The sequence below is a fragment of the Rhinatrema bivittatum genome, chromosome 6 (assembly GCF_901001135.1).
Source record: "Rhinatrema bivittatum chromosome 6, aRhiBiv1.1, whole genome shotgun sequence".
In the NCBI taxonomy this organism is placed as follows: Eukaryota; Metazoa; Chordata; class Amphibia; order Gymnophiona; family Rhinatrematidae; genus Rhinatrema; species Rhinatrema bivittatum.
The window spans coordinates 8,375,551-8,391,418 of record NC_042620.1 but is presented as its reverse complement, the minus strand read 5'-3'; the positions used below and the strand labels follow the sequence as shown (position 1 = coordinate 8,391,418).

The window sequence follows — 15,868 nt, the reverse complement described above, 5'->3', positions numbered from 1 at the left end:
CACCGCGACCGGGAGGGGAGACGAGGGAGGCAGGCCCTCCACCGCGACCGGGAGGGGAGTCGAGGGAGGCAGGCCCTCCACCGCGACCGGGAGGGGAGTCGAGGGAGGCAGGCCCTCCACCGCGACCGGGAGGGGAGGCGAGGGAGGCAGGCCCTCCACCGCGACCGGGAGGGGAGGCGAGGGAGGCAGGCCCTCCACCGCGACCGGGAGGGGAGGCGAGGGAGGCAGGCCCTCCACCGCGACCGGGAGGGGAGACACCGCGACCGGGAGGGGAGACGAGGGAGGCAGGCCCTCCACCGCGACCGGGAGGGGAGACGAGGGAGGCAGGCCCTCCACCGCGACCGGGAGGGGAGTCGAGGGAGGCAGGCCCTCCACCGCGACCGGGAGGGGAGTCGAGGGAGGCAGGCCCTCCACCGCGACCGGGAGGGGAGACGAGGGAGGCAGGCCCTCCACCGCGACCGGGAGGGGAGACGAGGGAGGCAGGCCCTCCACCGCGACCGGGAGGGGAGGCGAGGGAGGCAGGCCCTCCACCGCGACCGGGAGGGGAGACGAGGGAGGCAGGCCCTCCACCGCGACCGGGAGGGGAGGGGAGGGAGGCAGGCCCTCCACCGCGACCGGGGAGTCGAGGGAGGCAGGCCCTCCACCGCGACCGGGAGGGGAGGGGAGGGAGGCAGGCCCTCCACCGCGACCGGGAGGGGAGGGGAGGGAGGCAGGCCGCCGTCTGGATCCGCCCCCCGGCAAGCCCAACACCCAGCTCCCGCCGCCCAGACCTACCTGCTCGGCAGGCCCGGGCTGACAACCTGCCCCAGGACCCAACGATCGGGCAACCCTCCCTGACCTGCGCCTGGACCTACCTCCTGCATGCCCTCGGGCCCGACCGCCCCCTACAACCAGCTACAGCCGCTGCAGACCACCTCGCAGACCCAGGAAGTGCCGCTGGGCCTTCCCTCATTGCCTGCATTGTTTCCTATCAGTTCTACATGAGCCAGTACTCTCGGGACATCTGGAAGCAGAAGCAGGAGGTGGCTGAACAACTGCCTCAACAGCAGCAGGACACCCTCATGTACAGGAATGACTCGCCGACGTACCGTGCATTGAGGAGAATCTCTTCAGAAGATAGGGGGATGGACATGGTGGCCCGCCCTTGACTCCGCCCACCGAAGCACCCAAGGCGGCGACGTGGGACCCGATTGGACCTCCTCATACCCCTTTAAAAGTGAAGGGAGAGCGCCTCTGGCGCCGCGCGCCTAAGGAGCGCGAGAAAAGGGCCTGCCCCTTTGTGTGCCCCTTCGTGACGCCACTGAAAGACGCCACTGAAAGACGCCACTACCCCATCCTCTCCCACCCCCATCTCTCCTTTACCCCCCTAATACCACCCCCTCCCTGTCCCCCTCCTCTTCCCACCCATGGACTCCCCCAGATAAGAGTGTATTAGCCCCCCTCCTTCCTCCTCCTCCCCTCCCTCAAAATGGACACAAGACACCTACATCCCGCTCGTGACTTCAAAACACCCCCCCCCCCCCACAAACACTACCCATACAATACTCCAACAGGAAACGTCCTCAGAAGACTGCTCCAGATTCCCCTATTCCACACCCCTCACATGGCCGCATTATCAGTCCTTACCCTCCTACTTCTGAATGCACAATCCCATAACGAAGAAAATCCCCATCATAAACGACCTCCTCTTCGACCTAAAACCGGACCTCCTATGCATCACATAATCATGGCTCAAGGACACAGACACCCCTCTCATTAATCAACTCTCCACAAGCAACTATAATATCTTCTCCATACCAACACCCCCCAAAAAAAAAGGAGGCGGCCTACTGTTCCTAGCAGCAAAAAAATTCAAATTCAATACTCTCCCCATTAACTCCCCACTACCCATTGAAGTCAGTCTCTTCAAATCCAAAACCCTGCAGATCCTGCTGATCTATGCCCCCGCCAGGCATTCTCAACAAGGACCCCTGCCCTCTCATCGAAATCATCACATCCAGCATCAAGACCAACCACCCCACCATCATCCTACGAGACTTCAACCTCCACTTCAACAAGTCCCCCCTCTCTCCTTCATGTGAGCACCTCTTCAACTCATTTACCGCTATGGGCTTCACACAAATAATAAACTCCCCCACACAGAAATCAGGCCACATCCTGGATCTGATTTTCATCAACACAGTAACACTCAACTCCCCTCCACCACCTCTTCTGTTCCCTGGTCAGATCACCTGCTAATAAAAGCCAAACTGCAAGTGGACCATACCCACATCCACTCCCAAAAAGACACAAAGCGCATAGTGTTCTCCAAGCCATGCTCCAATGAGACCCTAGAAAAACCTTACCTGATGCCCTAAAACAACTGGACACATCAAATACTGTAAATGCAGTCAACTCATGGACCACAATCAACAAGGAGACAGCGAATAAAATTTGTCCATCCATCAAGAAGGAAATCGGAACCTCCACAAGACACAAATCACCCTGGTAAAACCAGGATCTAAAAAACATAAAACGTCGATTAAGACATGCAGAAAAAGCTTGGCGAAACAACCCCACAAGCCAACTATGAGACCGATATAGAACACTATTATATATTTATACAACAGACATCAACAGAGCCAAACGAAACTTCTACTCCCAAAGAATCCACAACTTCCAATACAACCCGAGAGTCCTATTTGAATATGTAACTCAGCTGTTACGACCCATCAGCAACCCTTCGCAAAAAGAGACTTCAACAATGTCCAGCCACAACTTCGTCCAAAACCTTATAAACAAAACAACCAAACTTAGCCCAAAAGACCCACCAATCAACCTTGAACCCACCACACAAATTTCCCATACGGCATCAACATGGACAAAGTTTGAGACCGTAGCCTCCACCGAGATAGAAAACGTTGCCCGAAAGATTAACCCTGCAGCACACCCACTCGACCCCATTCCAACAAAAACCCTCAGGCTAATTCCGAACTGCCTAGCAAGACCCATCGCAGACATCACTAATCTCTCCCTCGATCAAGGAGTACTCCCGGATGCCCTCAAATGCATCACAGTCAAACCTATATTAAAAAAACCCCCATCTTGACCCGACCATCCCATCCAACTACTGGCCCATCTCGAACCTACCGTTCCTGGCCAAGATCATCGAGAAGACAGTCAACCACCAACTATCAGAACTCCTGGAAAACCACAATATACTTGCTCCCGCTCAACACGGTTTCAAAATATTTCACAGCACCGTGTCACTTCTACTCACCCTCACAGACACTATACTATGAGGGTTCGACAAAGGTACATCCTTCCTCCTAGTCCTACTGGACATCTCCGCCGCATTTGACACCGTCAGTCATAAGATCCTAATCCACAGGCTAAGAGAAATAGGCATCAGTGGCACCATTCTCCAATGGTTTCAATCTTTCTTCACCAACAGATCTTTTAAAGTAGCTCTGGAAAATACAATTTCAGAAAAAATCCCTCTCTCATAGGGAGTCCCACAAGGCTCATCTTTATCCCCTACCCTCTTCAATGTCTATATGCTGCCATTATGCAAATATCTAGACAAAACAGGACTCACCTACTTCCTATACGCCGACGACGTACAGATCCTGCTCCCCATCAGAGACATCAACAATACTCTAGCCGATGGGAATTGCACCTGACAAGACATAACCTCCATCCTCACCGAAATGGCACTGACGCTCAACTGAAGTAAGACGGAAATTCTTCACCTTTCCAGAAAAACGTCACCCATCTCTGACCCCACAACCCTGTCCAAATACAACATGCTCTCGACGGTCAGAGACCTTGGAATCACACTGGACCAGGAATTGAACTTCAAACAGCACATCAAGACTCTGGTACAAGAAGGGTTCTACAAACTCCAAATCCTTAAGAAACTCCAACCTCTTCTCCACCCCCCCCGGACTACCGGACGTACTGCAATCCCTCCTTTTCACCAAAATAGACTATTGTAATGCCCTCCTAACAGGCCTCCCCGCATCAACCCTCAAGCCCCTCCAGCTTCTTCAAAATGCAGCCGCACGATCTCTAACAAGAAAAAAACAGATCACATTACACCCTACTCGAACAACTTCACTGGCTGCCCGTCCCGATCTCAATACAAAACCCTCATGCTTATACACAAAGCAATCCACAATGACAAAGCCAGCTGGTTACAAGGACCTCTGACCCCTTGCAACCCCACCAGAAATCTCCGCTCAACCAATACAGGCCTACTCCCAACCCCCTCCATCAAAGAAGTACGTCGAATCTCCACAAGAGAACGTGCCGCCTCCATAGCAGGCCCTCGCCTCTGGAACAACCTGTCACCCTCCCTCAGAACCGACCCCTCTACACCCACCTTCCATAAGAACCTCAAAACCTGGCTCTTTCGGAAAGCATTCCTGTCAGATAAATAATTCCACCAGTGCCTCCCTTTTCCCCTATAACACTCCCCTCCACCACGCTCACCCTGTTCCCCTAGCCCTTCCATTCCCCCCACCCCCTTTCTTGTACATAGTTAATTTCAATTCAGAAATTATCTCTGTTAAATAGACTTTCTGTTTAACATATTTATACCTATATACTATTTTGGAAATCAGTTATATGTACCTAGCCGGTTTAAGCATTTAATCTGTTACAATGTACCATGTCATTATAAGGCGGGCCTTAGACATCATGTTATATGTAAACCGATGTGATGTCAAATCGAATGCCGGTATAGAAAAATAAATAAATAAATGTCCGTCCCCCCCCCCCCCCCACATCACACTGACACATACAGAACTCAGTGCATCTCCCCCTCCATCACACTACCATATAAAAGGACTCCGTGTACCTCCCACAGAGGTGGGCAAACTATACCCCATAGGGCAAATCCAGCCCTGCTCTGGCTTTTCTTTGCACCTCTCAGGAGCTGCTGTTAAATCTGCTCTGTGTGACCCCCACACACTGTATGCAGGGGCAATGGCTCTACAAGCCTTATAGGACCCTGCATACAGTGTCCCTCAACAAGGAGACACAGCTGCACTTTCAGGAACACTGATTTAAAAAGGGGGCAAGGAGTGTCTGCAGCTGTCACTGACAGAAAAGATATCATCCACACCTTTGGAGTGGGGGAATGGCTTAGTGGTTAGAGCAAGGAGCTGAGAACCAGGAAAGTCCCACTTCCCAATGTGACCTTGGATTGCACTTTCCCCCTGCCCTGCCTCAGGGGGAAGGGAAATACCTGCTGCAATTCATCCAATTTACAGGTCCTAAACACATCTAAAATACAACCAGCTGCCCAGCTCAGTGATGAACCGTCCGAGGTCCCATGGAATACAAACAGTAAATGCACTGCATCCACAAACAGCCAACTAAATAAAGCACAGAAATCCAGTAAACTTAGCACAAAAATAGCAGCATTAGAGTGGCCTGGAGGAAACATGGTTTGCACATCCCTGTCACAAGACACATACAGGACTGCACGGACTCGCCAAAGACAGCAAAGTCACGGTCATCACTAGCCAAAGAAGCTCACGCCACCGGATTTCGTTTCGCATGAGCCTACCAAACAGCAGTGGCATTCTGTGCTGCAGGCTGGGGTTGTACCTTCTGTGCTGCAGGATTCTCCTCCTCTTCATACACAGGGAGGCGTCTCCTGCTTACCAACACAGATACCCAGCTCACAGAAACCTTCACATGTTCCCCATCCCCTTACACGGGGACTGCAGGGGATTCTAGAGGGGTCACCCGAGCGCTCCCAAGATCACAAGTGCGCAACTCTTATCTCAGCCTGGAAGAAGGATTTCAGTCCCAGGAAGGGGAAAGTCACAGACCCGGCCCTGCTTGGTGTAATAAATGCAGCGCTTACACGCATCTATCCTAGTGTTAGGGGACTTTTCTTTTTTTTTTTTAATATTGTAACCTCTTTCTAGGAATTTATTTTCCAATTCAACAGACAATCATCATTTCAGCAGCAAATTAACGCGCAGAAATGGAAGGACATATGTTCTCTGTATTATCCTTAGGGGCAGTGGTACACCTTTTTGGCTGGGGTGGGGGGGGGGGGGGTACCAAGCTGTGCTTTCTCCTCATCCCCCCCTCATAAGAACATAAGAAGCTGCTTTACTGGGCCGCCCTTCTCCATCACAATTATATCTTTTCTGAGATGCGGCGACCAGAATTGTACACAGTATTCAAGGTGTGGTCTCACCATGGAGCGATACAGAGGCATTATGACATTTTCCGTTTTATTCACCATTTCCTCCTCCTCTTCCCTCCACCCTCTCTTCTTTTCTCCCCTTTACTATATCCCTCCCCCCCCCCACATCATGTTATTTAGGTGAAACTGAAAATAGCTCCTTTACCTTAAGGGAGGGGGGGTGTTACTCTTGCTTCCTGTCCAGTGGGGTCAGGCGCTGCCAGTATTAAAGTGACCCCTGCGAGTGAAGGAATGGAGCCAGGGGTAGGTCTGCATGACTCCCCCCAGCCCTGCTGCACACCTGGCGTAGGATGGAGGGTGTGAATAAGAGGGGAAAATGGGATTATATCAAGAAACGGATCATGGTGCAAAGCGAATCCATCCCTGTGAAAAACGAGGACGCAGCGTGGCGCTGTGACCTGGGAAGGAGTGCAGAGGACGGATCCAGGCTGTGCTTTAGGCAGGATAATTGCAAGCACTGCTGGCTGTGCACATTGGTTGCTGCTGACAGGTTGAATTTCATCTCTATCAATCATACTGTCAAGTAAGATCTTGCACACCTCGGGAGGATGAGAATCTCATTTACAATACTCAGCTACGCAGCGCTGTTTAACCCCTTCCATGCCGCTCACCCCTGGTCCTCTAATAGAGTTGGGTTTTTTTTATTTAGACCTGGACTGCTGGAAAGTGCAAGGTTCATCTGTCTTAGTGCTATCCAGAGAGCTTCCAGATTTTCTTAGCGATGGGTCCACCAGGAGCTCTGGGATCCCAGAAGGGCAAGAGGTGAACAGCAGTGGGACTGAAGCACAGCCTTTCAAGGAAAAAGATTTAAAAGCCACTGGTTCCTAATCCTATCCTGACGACTCCCAACATCAGTCAGATTGTCAGACTAAGCACAATGACTGCTCCTTCACATTTCTACAGCGCTACACGGCACACGCAGCACTGTACAAACACAAAGACAGTCCCTGCTCAGTACAGCTTACAATGTAATAAGACAAACACACAGGACAAGAGACTGGGTTAAAAGAAAAGACATTTAGTCAAATGAATGGCGTGCATAATCGCTGAAGGGAAAAGCTAACTGGACAGACTGAAATGTTGGATTTTCCTCCCATGGATATACAGGGCCTCGTTTTGGTACTGTGCACCAGTAAGAAGCATTTCAGCTCCGTCAGCCAGTGCAATTCAGGTGCCTCTCTAATCTAATCCACCTCTTGAGATGGAAACGTCTTGTTTGATTGCAAAGCTGTGCAATTAGTGCGTCCCTTTAGTGATCCCTTCTGATCAGCCGAAGCAGAAGTGCCTTACCCCAACACTTTCTGGATAATAGAACAGGATGTGCGCCCACTCGAAAAACATTTAGACAGAGGTTACTGTGCACAGCTTTCTGAACCTAAAATAAGAGAAAAACCCCCCAACTATGATGTGTGGCACATTTGAGAGATTTAGTGACTTACCTCAGGCAGACATGAAGAGAGGAAGGAGAGAGAGCACAAAGCAGCAGCTGAAAATGCAATGCAAGAGAGGGCAACAGAAAACTGTAACGAGAGGAGGAGAGAGGAAGAGCGGAGCGGAGAAGCTTACCTGTCTGTGCCCGGCTCTGAAACAGGCTGCGCTGTGAGAGAGAGAGAGAGAGAGGGGCATCATTGTGAGATCCATGGCCACACCCAACCCAACATGCCCCGCTGCAGCCTTCCCCCAGAATTACCTCTCGCAGGTAACGCCCGGACCAGCACCGTGCATGAGCACCGCCAGTGCAGACAAATCAAGACTGTGGGCTGCTGTGGGGCATTGCTACTGGAGCAGTATGGGAAGGAGACTTCTGGGGGCCACCGAGTCTCTCCTTCGTGTACAGAAGGGAGGGGGGGGGGGGTCCCTCACATTTTTCAATGGAGGAGCCACAAAGGAAATGTCAGATCCTCAAGGGAGGGGGGACCCCTTGCATTGCAGGTTGCTAGCCCTCTGGATGATTTAAAGTCCTGGGAGAGGGTTCCCAGGGGGTGACAGTAATATTTCCAGGTTTCTCAGAAGCTGGAAACTCTGCTCCCTGACTTTGCCTTCCCCTGCACCTCCTGACGTGCCAGAGTGTGAGGCTCCCCCGCTCCCATCTCTCCCTTCCCCTTTCACGGCTGGGGCCTTTCCTCCCTGCCACCACAAGCCTTCTCCATGGCCCAGTCTGGCCACAGAAAGGAAAAGCATAGTCTGATGGCCCATACCTTGGGGATCCCTGCTGTAAAGGACCAACAGGACAAAATCTGGTGGCACGGGAGCTTCTGAGACCTCAGACTTCAAATCAGAAACCAAAAAACCCCCCAAAAACCTTATATTCCACTTTTCTAGGAGAAAATCCTTGAGCAAAGTGGATTAGAGACAGAGCAGCACCCAAATCCCCCTCGGGCCCTGTATACACAGACGAGCGATGCAAATTTACAGTGAAGAAAAGAAATCTACTTCCTGCCAAGCAAGACCACTGAACCAATGCAGCAGCCCAAATGAGAACCAATCTCTCTCAGAGAAAGACCCAGGAAACAAGAGCTACGTTAAAACCTTTCCACCAGAAACAAGCCAGCATCTCCCTCCTTGAATATAAATAACCCCAGTCCCGCCTGCCTAGCACAACATTAATCCTCTGCCTTAATACGGGTAGCCAGGACTGACTTTTCTCCCAGCACCCACCCTCTCGCACATCAACAACAAGCAATGCAATCAACATCATCAACGAGACTTAGGCAGTGGTGGGATCAAACAGGCCACAACTTTATTGTACAACAATCAGGTGCCCGAGCCAGGAGTTTACATATGCCTCCCTGTGCACCCGCCAGCAAGGGGCACAGATCCAGTCTGAACCATTAACATTTGCACAATACCCACGACCCCCGCCAAGGGGTTGTGACCACCAGCAGGACAACTGCACCCAACTGTCCAGCCATCACCACATTGCATCTCAGTCGGTTCGCATCTCCCTCCTTGAATATAAATAACCCCAGTCACCCCTCCCTAGCACAACATTCAAGCATCCGACTACCAGCGGCTTAATCCTCTCCCTAAGCCGCAATACGCAGAATCCTGCCAAATACACCAAGCAAAAGAAGAGCTCGGCAAAATGAGCCAGGCTAAAGCACCAGTCTCCACGTTCTTATAGAAGGCCGGACAGTGCATCGCATAGTTAAGGTGTCGTAACAGAAAGATTTTTCTCTAGCTCTGGTCAACCTGAACTCTTCCCCAAGCAGGAGAAGGAAACTTTTATACCGCAAGCCCTCGATGACGTCCGCATGCATACTCATTAGGAATAATCTGGTGTATGGCCCTTGAGGACTGGAGGTCTCCCACCCCTGCTCTAGATAACGGTTACATTGGGAATTTCACCACTAGAGTAATTAATTAGCATAGCGAGGACATTAGCAGAATCTCAGTCACTGGAGAGGTAGAACGCTTCTGGATTTATTTCATCAATTTATTTTTCACCAGCCCCCAGATAGCACTTTATCAGCACCAACAGCAGAAGGGTTTAAAGGCTCCCATATGAGTCATGAATTCAACTTTTTCCTTCAATCCCTTAATTTTCTGGTCTAAAACGATGAGTGGGTTTCAGTGCCAATGTCCATCCTTCCTTGTGGTTTAAAAATTGCATTTAAGGACTAGCAGGAATGGGCTGGAGCAGGGACATAAGTGCACCCCACGGTGAACCGATTCTAAGATGACAAGTAGAAGAACAATGGAGGCACCCTGCTTAGTCTTTCCCCAAATATTTATTTTATGATGATTATCCACCATTCTGAAAAGAAACCTTCACCCAATACGGTGTACAATGTTATTTAGAATGGGTTAATCTGCTTCTGCATCTAACATATTTGATGAACAAGAGGTCACTACAACACTGGAAGAGCTAAATAGACCAATTACACAGGATGATCTATATTATCTGTGGACTTTGATAAAAAATAAAAGAAACACATGCGAGAGGGGGGATATGATAGAGATGTCTAGAACGGGTAGATGTGAATCGGTTATTTACTCTTTCGGATAATAGAAAGACTAGGGGGCACTCCATGAAGTTAGCATGGGGCACATTTAAAACTAATCGGAGAAAGTTCTTTTTCACTCAACGCACAATTAAACTCTGGAATTTGTTGCCAGAGGATGTGGTTAGTGCAGTTAGTGTAGCTGGGTTTAAAAAAGGATTGGATAAGTTCTTGGAGGAGAAGTCCATTACCTGCTATTAATTAAGTTGACTTACAGAATAGCCACTGCCGTTAGCAATGGTAACATGGAATAGACTTAGTTTTTGGGTACTTGCCAGGTTCTTATGGCCTGGATTGGCCTCTGTTGGAAACAGGATGCTGGGCTTGATGGACCCTTGGTCTGACCCAGTATGGCATGTTCTTATGTTCTTATTTGTACAATTGAATTTACAGATTATAGATAACACAACTTGGATACAGAGTCAGTTACAGTCAGTATAGAGTTGGGAGGAGGAATAGCCTAGTGGCTAGAGCAGTGGGCTATGAACCAGGAGACCAGGGTTTGAGTCCCGTTGTCGTTCCTTGTGATCTTGGGCAAGTCACTTTATGCTGCATTGCCTCAGGTACAAACTAAAGAGTCTGGAGGGTAGAGAATGAAAGTACACGGAAACGCAGATGAGAAAGATTTTATTCAATCCTACATTTAAGAAGTAATATCTCAAAGAGATAGTAACAATAATATACCTGGACTAGACCAACCTTGCTCAAATATTGATTTTATTTATGAAATTGTAACTGAACTTTATTGGCACCTGTTAGAATGTACGATAACCTACATTACACACCTTAGTCTATGTGCCTATTTGTAAACCGTTGCGATGGTATATAACTTAGCGATGGTATAGAAAAGTTTTTAAATAAATAAACAAACTTAGATTGTAAGCTCTCTGTGGACAGGGAAAATACCTACAGTACCTGAATGTAAACCGATGTTGGTATATATAAATAAATATATAAATGTTAATTATACAATAGACAGTGGTACAACAGGTAGTTGTCAACATGTGGCGCAAGGTTTTCAGGTCGTGCCAGTCAGGGTTCTGTAGCAGTCTTCTTTGTGTTTTCCCAACAGGAGGTGTGCTGGTGTTTTAAGGCCCAGTGTAATATTTACAGTTGTTGCTTTTGGATTCTTGTGGCCTTGAAACACCTTCCTCACAAGAGTGTCCAATGCTCTGTGGTCCTTCCCCAGAGGCTCTAGGAATGGTCTGAGTGCGCTTGGCCCTCTTGAGGGCAGATTCAACCACCACTGATTGGTGGGGCAGCTGATGCTTATCGAATCTGGCAGCCTTCTTGATGAGGTAAACCCTGTCCGCCTTATTATTCATGGAAGGCACTGTGAGGGGGTGTTCCCACATCCTCAGCAGTAGCCCTGAACCAATGGGGCTTCCATGATCTCCTGAGGCGGCTCCATGAACTGAAGAAATTCAAGCATTTTGTGCCTAACATCTTCTTCAGTTAAAAGCTGTAAAGGGATGGTCTCCTCTATCACCCTGACGAACCCTGCAAAGGTCAAGTCCTCAGGCTGGGACCTCCTTCACTCCTCTAGAGGCGAAGGATCTAACAGGGGACCATCCAAATCCTCAGAGGAGGATTCTGTCTGATCATCCCCAGGAGTCACAGGGACCCTCATCCTCACTGTACACCACAGGGGATATGGCCCTAGGTACTCTGCCGACATCCAGAGGTGCAGGCACCGATGGAAGTGGATGGGGGGGCGGAAATACAGGCCTCTGTATCTCCGCTAGCTTCAGCAGAGCTTCCTCCTCAGAGGAACCAGTGACGAAGACCATATTGTTAGGGGGATGCCATGGTACCCTGCTGGGCACCGTGCCATCCTGGGAATTAACACCAGTTGGGTCAGTAAGGCACCGATAAGCACACTGAGCTTCTCCAGAAGCAGTACAAGAATGGCAGGATTAGCTATGGTGCCGTGGGCCAAAGATCCACCGCTAGCTGGACTCGATGCTCCATCACCTCCTCAAACAATGCCAACACAGACTAGGAGGAAGGAGGGGTGTCCAGATCTTCCTCGGACCCATGAGTGGGATCAGTGACTGGCACCAGGACCGGTGGAGACCATTGCGGACCTCAGGCATCGATGGCGGTTTGGCACTCCTTGCCACAGGGTTGCTTTGGGGGCATCGGCGCAAAAGCCGGTGCGTCCCTGTGCCTGGCACCATGCAGAGACTGTGACCGGTGCCGTTGCTTCTTGGTCTTCCCACGATGCTCACCTTGGACTTTCCCTGGTGTCGAGGTCAAGGATGATGAACCAGACATCCTCAGCCTGGAGGAAATTGACAAATCTCTGTCTCCGGTACCCCTATCCATCGGAGACATCGAAGGAACGGACGATCTTGTCAATATCGACGGTGTGGTGTCCATTGGTGCGGCTCCAAAGTCCTCTAATGCTGATGACTGACTTCTTCGACCTGATGCGGTGTCCATCTTGTCGAGCTGAAGTCACTTCGAGGTCATTAAGGTACACAAGTGGCAACCCCTGATGTCATGCGATGCACTCAGAGGATACAAACCTCATGAGGATCGGTGATTGACATGGTCCTCTGGCACTAGTATACTGGCGGAAGCCAAACGTGGCCATGATGGGGGTGAAAAACAGGAAAAGTTTGGAATGATGGTGCCGGGCGGCAATGAAGAATGAGCACCGAGGCACCACCACCACGAGAGGGGGAACAACCGTGAAAAGAAACTTACCCGAATGCTGAAAACCCTGACTGTGGACACTACGGGAAGGTACAGAGAGAGGGACCCGGCGATGGACCTTTGAAGAGAGACAGCGAAAAAACAAAGTTTTTCAAGAGGCAAAAAGCCAAATTTTTGGAGCTCAATCCAACTGCAATGCTGACAGCTCTGCGGAAGAAAAAAAAAAAAAAAGAGACTGAAGAGGAACCCCATGTGGAGGCATGATGTAGGGCATGCTGGGAATGCTCAGTGTGTCTAGTCAAAGTTTCTAGAAGTTTCTAGAAACTTTGACATAAGTTTTCTGCATCAGGCTCCATCTGATGATGTCACCCATGTGTGAGGACTAACATCCTTCTTTGTCCTTGGAGAAAGTTATATTAGAGACTTTTAAACTCATCCAAAAGCAGGAAGCAGGTAAGTGGTGCTGAAGCCAGGAACACTGTGCTAGATTCCTCAAGTTTTAATGCTAGATTCCTCAAGTGGTGCTGGAGCCAGGAACACCGTGCTAGATTCCTCAAGTTTTAATGCTAGATTCCTCAAGTGGTGCTGGAGCCAGGAACACCGTGCTAGATTCCTCAAGTTTTAATGCTAGATTCCTCAAGTGGTGCTGGAGCCAGGAACACTGTGCTAGATTCCTCAAGTTTTAATGCTAGCTTCCTCAAGTGGTGCTGGAGCCAGGAACAATGTGCTAGATTCCTCAAGTTTTAATGCTAGATTCCTCAAGTGGTGCTGGAGCCAGGAACACTGTGCTAGATTCCTCAAGGTATTTTCCCCATAGACACAGAGTGGGAGAAAAGCCTTAGTGAATCAGGCAGTTAGAGTGCGAGCCCACTGGGGACAGGGAAATCCCCATAGTACCCGAATGTAATCTGCTTTGAAGGGCTGAAAAGCAGAAGATAAATAAAATAAAAAATCCTCTTACCATAACTATAAAGAGTTTGCCCGTTGTGATTGTGTGTGTGATCCCTATTCCATGGGAGATGCGTTTATTGCTGGAGGCAAGCTTGGCAACTACAGCAGAATTACCATGTTATCATAAAAGAGCACAAAAATACAAGAATAAGACATTGAAAGTAAAAATTAAACAGAGCCAACACGTGCCAGCAGATAATACAATTAACAGAAGCCTTAGCGGCAGAAAGAGTAGACCAGAGAGAGTAAGACGTGTGATGGCGGAAATAAGCAATGCTGCTTTTCTGTCAATATCCTCCATGCTTCTAGGTTGGCCTGTAAAGGCAGCTTTAACAACATGCAGGAAAGACCGACAAAGGATTTTTTTGTATTAGTACATACTCAGTTGCTTGGCCGAGGGACCCAGACTCACATCTGAGGATTGGGTTTCCCCTCAGTTACCTGCTATACTCTAGTGGTCTCCCATCCAAGTACCAGCCATGTAGACATGAGGACTGAAATATTAAACTTTTAGATTTAAAATAAGGGCCTGAAATCTTTGGATTCCTACCTCATTATGGAGCCTCTAACACCTTCTGCTAAAGTGCTGCTAAGGTATTTCCTTAACAGCCTTTTCACAAATCTCTCACCTCCAGTGACTAAGTCTGCAACTTGCTATCTGACTGGTGCTAAGCCAATTTCTTCCCCATACTGACATCGTCCCACTCTTCTACATGCTCTCTTTATCAAAGCTTCTCCAGTTATACATTTGCATCTTAGAAGATACCAGTGAGATCTCAAAAGTTCATGTACTCAAACATCTTGTATTCTGCTGCTTAAACAGTTACCACAAACCACAAAGATTGCAATCTGTAAGGCAAGCATCCCACCACCGTGAAAACCGGGACAGCATCCAATTATGCAGCCTATAGATAGTTCCGAACGTGTGATAATAGTTTTCACTGTAAGATTTTCTCGCCTGTGCAGTGAGTTTACTATTCAAATGGCAATAAATTCACACTCTAACTTCCTGCTAGACCAGTCCTTACTCATGGGATTTCTCTCTGCACAGCTGCTGGAGACAGAACACCTTTTGCCCTGTGACATTATGTGCGCTCGGGCAGTTTCCAATAGACCACTGTTTCCCGACCGGTGTGCCTTCTCACCTGATCAAGCGTGCCACAGAAACTCAGCACCTTGCAGCAACAAGAGACACGAGTAGGAGCCCCTTTCTAAGAACAAATACCTCTTCTAGCTGCAGGATGAGGCCCGAAATGTTGTGATTAGTGGACAGCATGCAAGGCATAAACAGCTGGGCTCCACTCTGTCCAGCACACACAGTGCAGACCGCATCACTTCACCTCTGAGCTATCCACAAGCTGCGTGAGATGGGGAGAGCACGCTCTGGGTGCGACTTACTCCGAGTGTCAGGAGCAGCAGCGGTGGAAGAGCTCTGGCAGCCGTTATGTGGTGGCAGGCAAGGAAAGTAACTCAGCCAGCTGCCCGCACCACACTGACCTCCCTTATCCTGCACTTCTATATGGAGGGAGCTGGTCCAGCATGACGGGTTCTCTGTCCCGTCTCTCCCTTTGTTCTAAAATTTGGGAGAGACTGGTGGGGCACCGCCTGCCCTGAGGAGGCTGGCACCAGACTGTTTCCAGCAGTTGCAGACTCGTGAGGATAGTTTCTGATCGGCTCCCTGGCTGCCGGGGGCGACAGTCCTTAGGGTACAGCTTCTCCCCAGCGGAAGTGAATAAAAACGCGTTTCCCCTGGGGCCTTGGTCCTAGAAGCCCCTAAGGGTCTGGTAGAGGAGCCCTGGTAGGGCCTTCCCATCTCTCCGAGAAAGAAGGGGGAGCCGAGACAAGCAGCAGGACTTCTCCCCCCGCTGCCTTGTTTCCAGGGTATAAAATGTCTGACGGTGGGGAGGGGGAGGGGTAGGAGAGAGGAAGTGCTGCATGGTTTCAGCTCCAGGCACCGCTGCCCAGTCTGCCTTTTGGTGGCGGGTAATAGTTAAAAATCTCTCTCTGAACTCACTGCCCCAATTTAACTTGCTCTGCAGAGCTC

General features: G+C 49.7%; 1 protein-coding gene across 1 annotated transcript in view; it reads right to left on the bottom strand.

Moving 5' to 3' along the window:
* The window catches only part of RETREG2 (reticulophagy regulator family member 2), a 106,811-nt gene that overhangs the window by 67,495 nt on the left and 23,448 nt on the right, over positions 1-15,868 (bottom strand). The window contains exon 3 of the mRNA XM_029605014.1: positions 7,775-7,805. Coding sequence (XP_029460874.1) covers positions 7,775-7,805 — 31 coding nt within the window. The remainder of the gene's footprint in view (positions 1-7,774; positions 7,806-15,868) is intronic.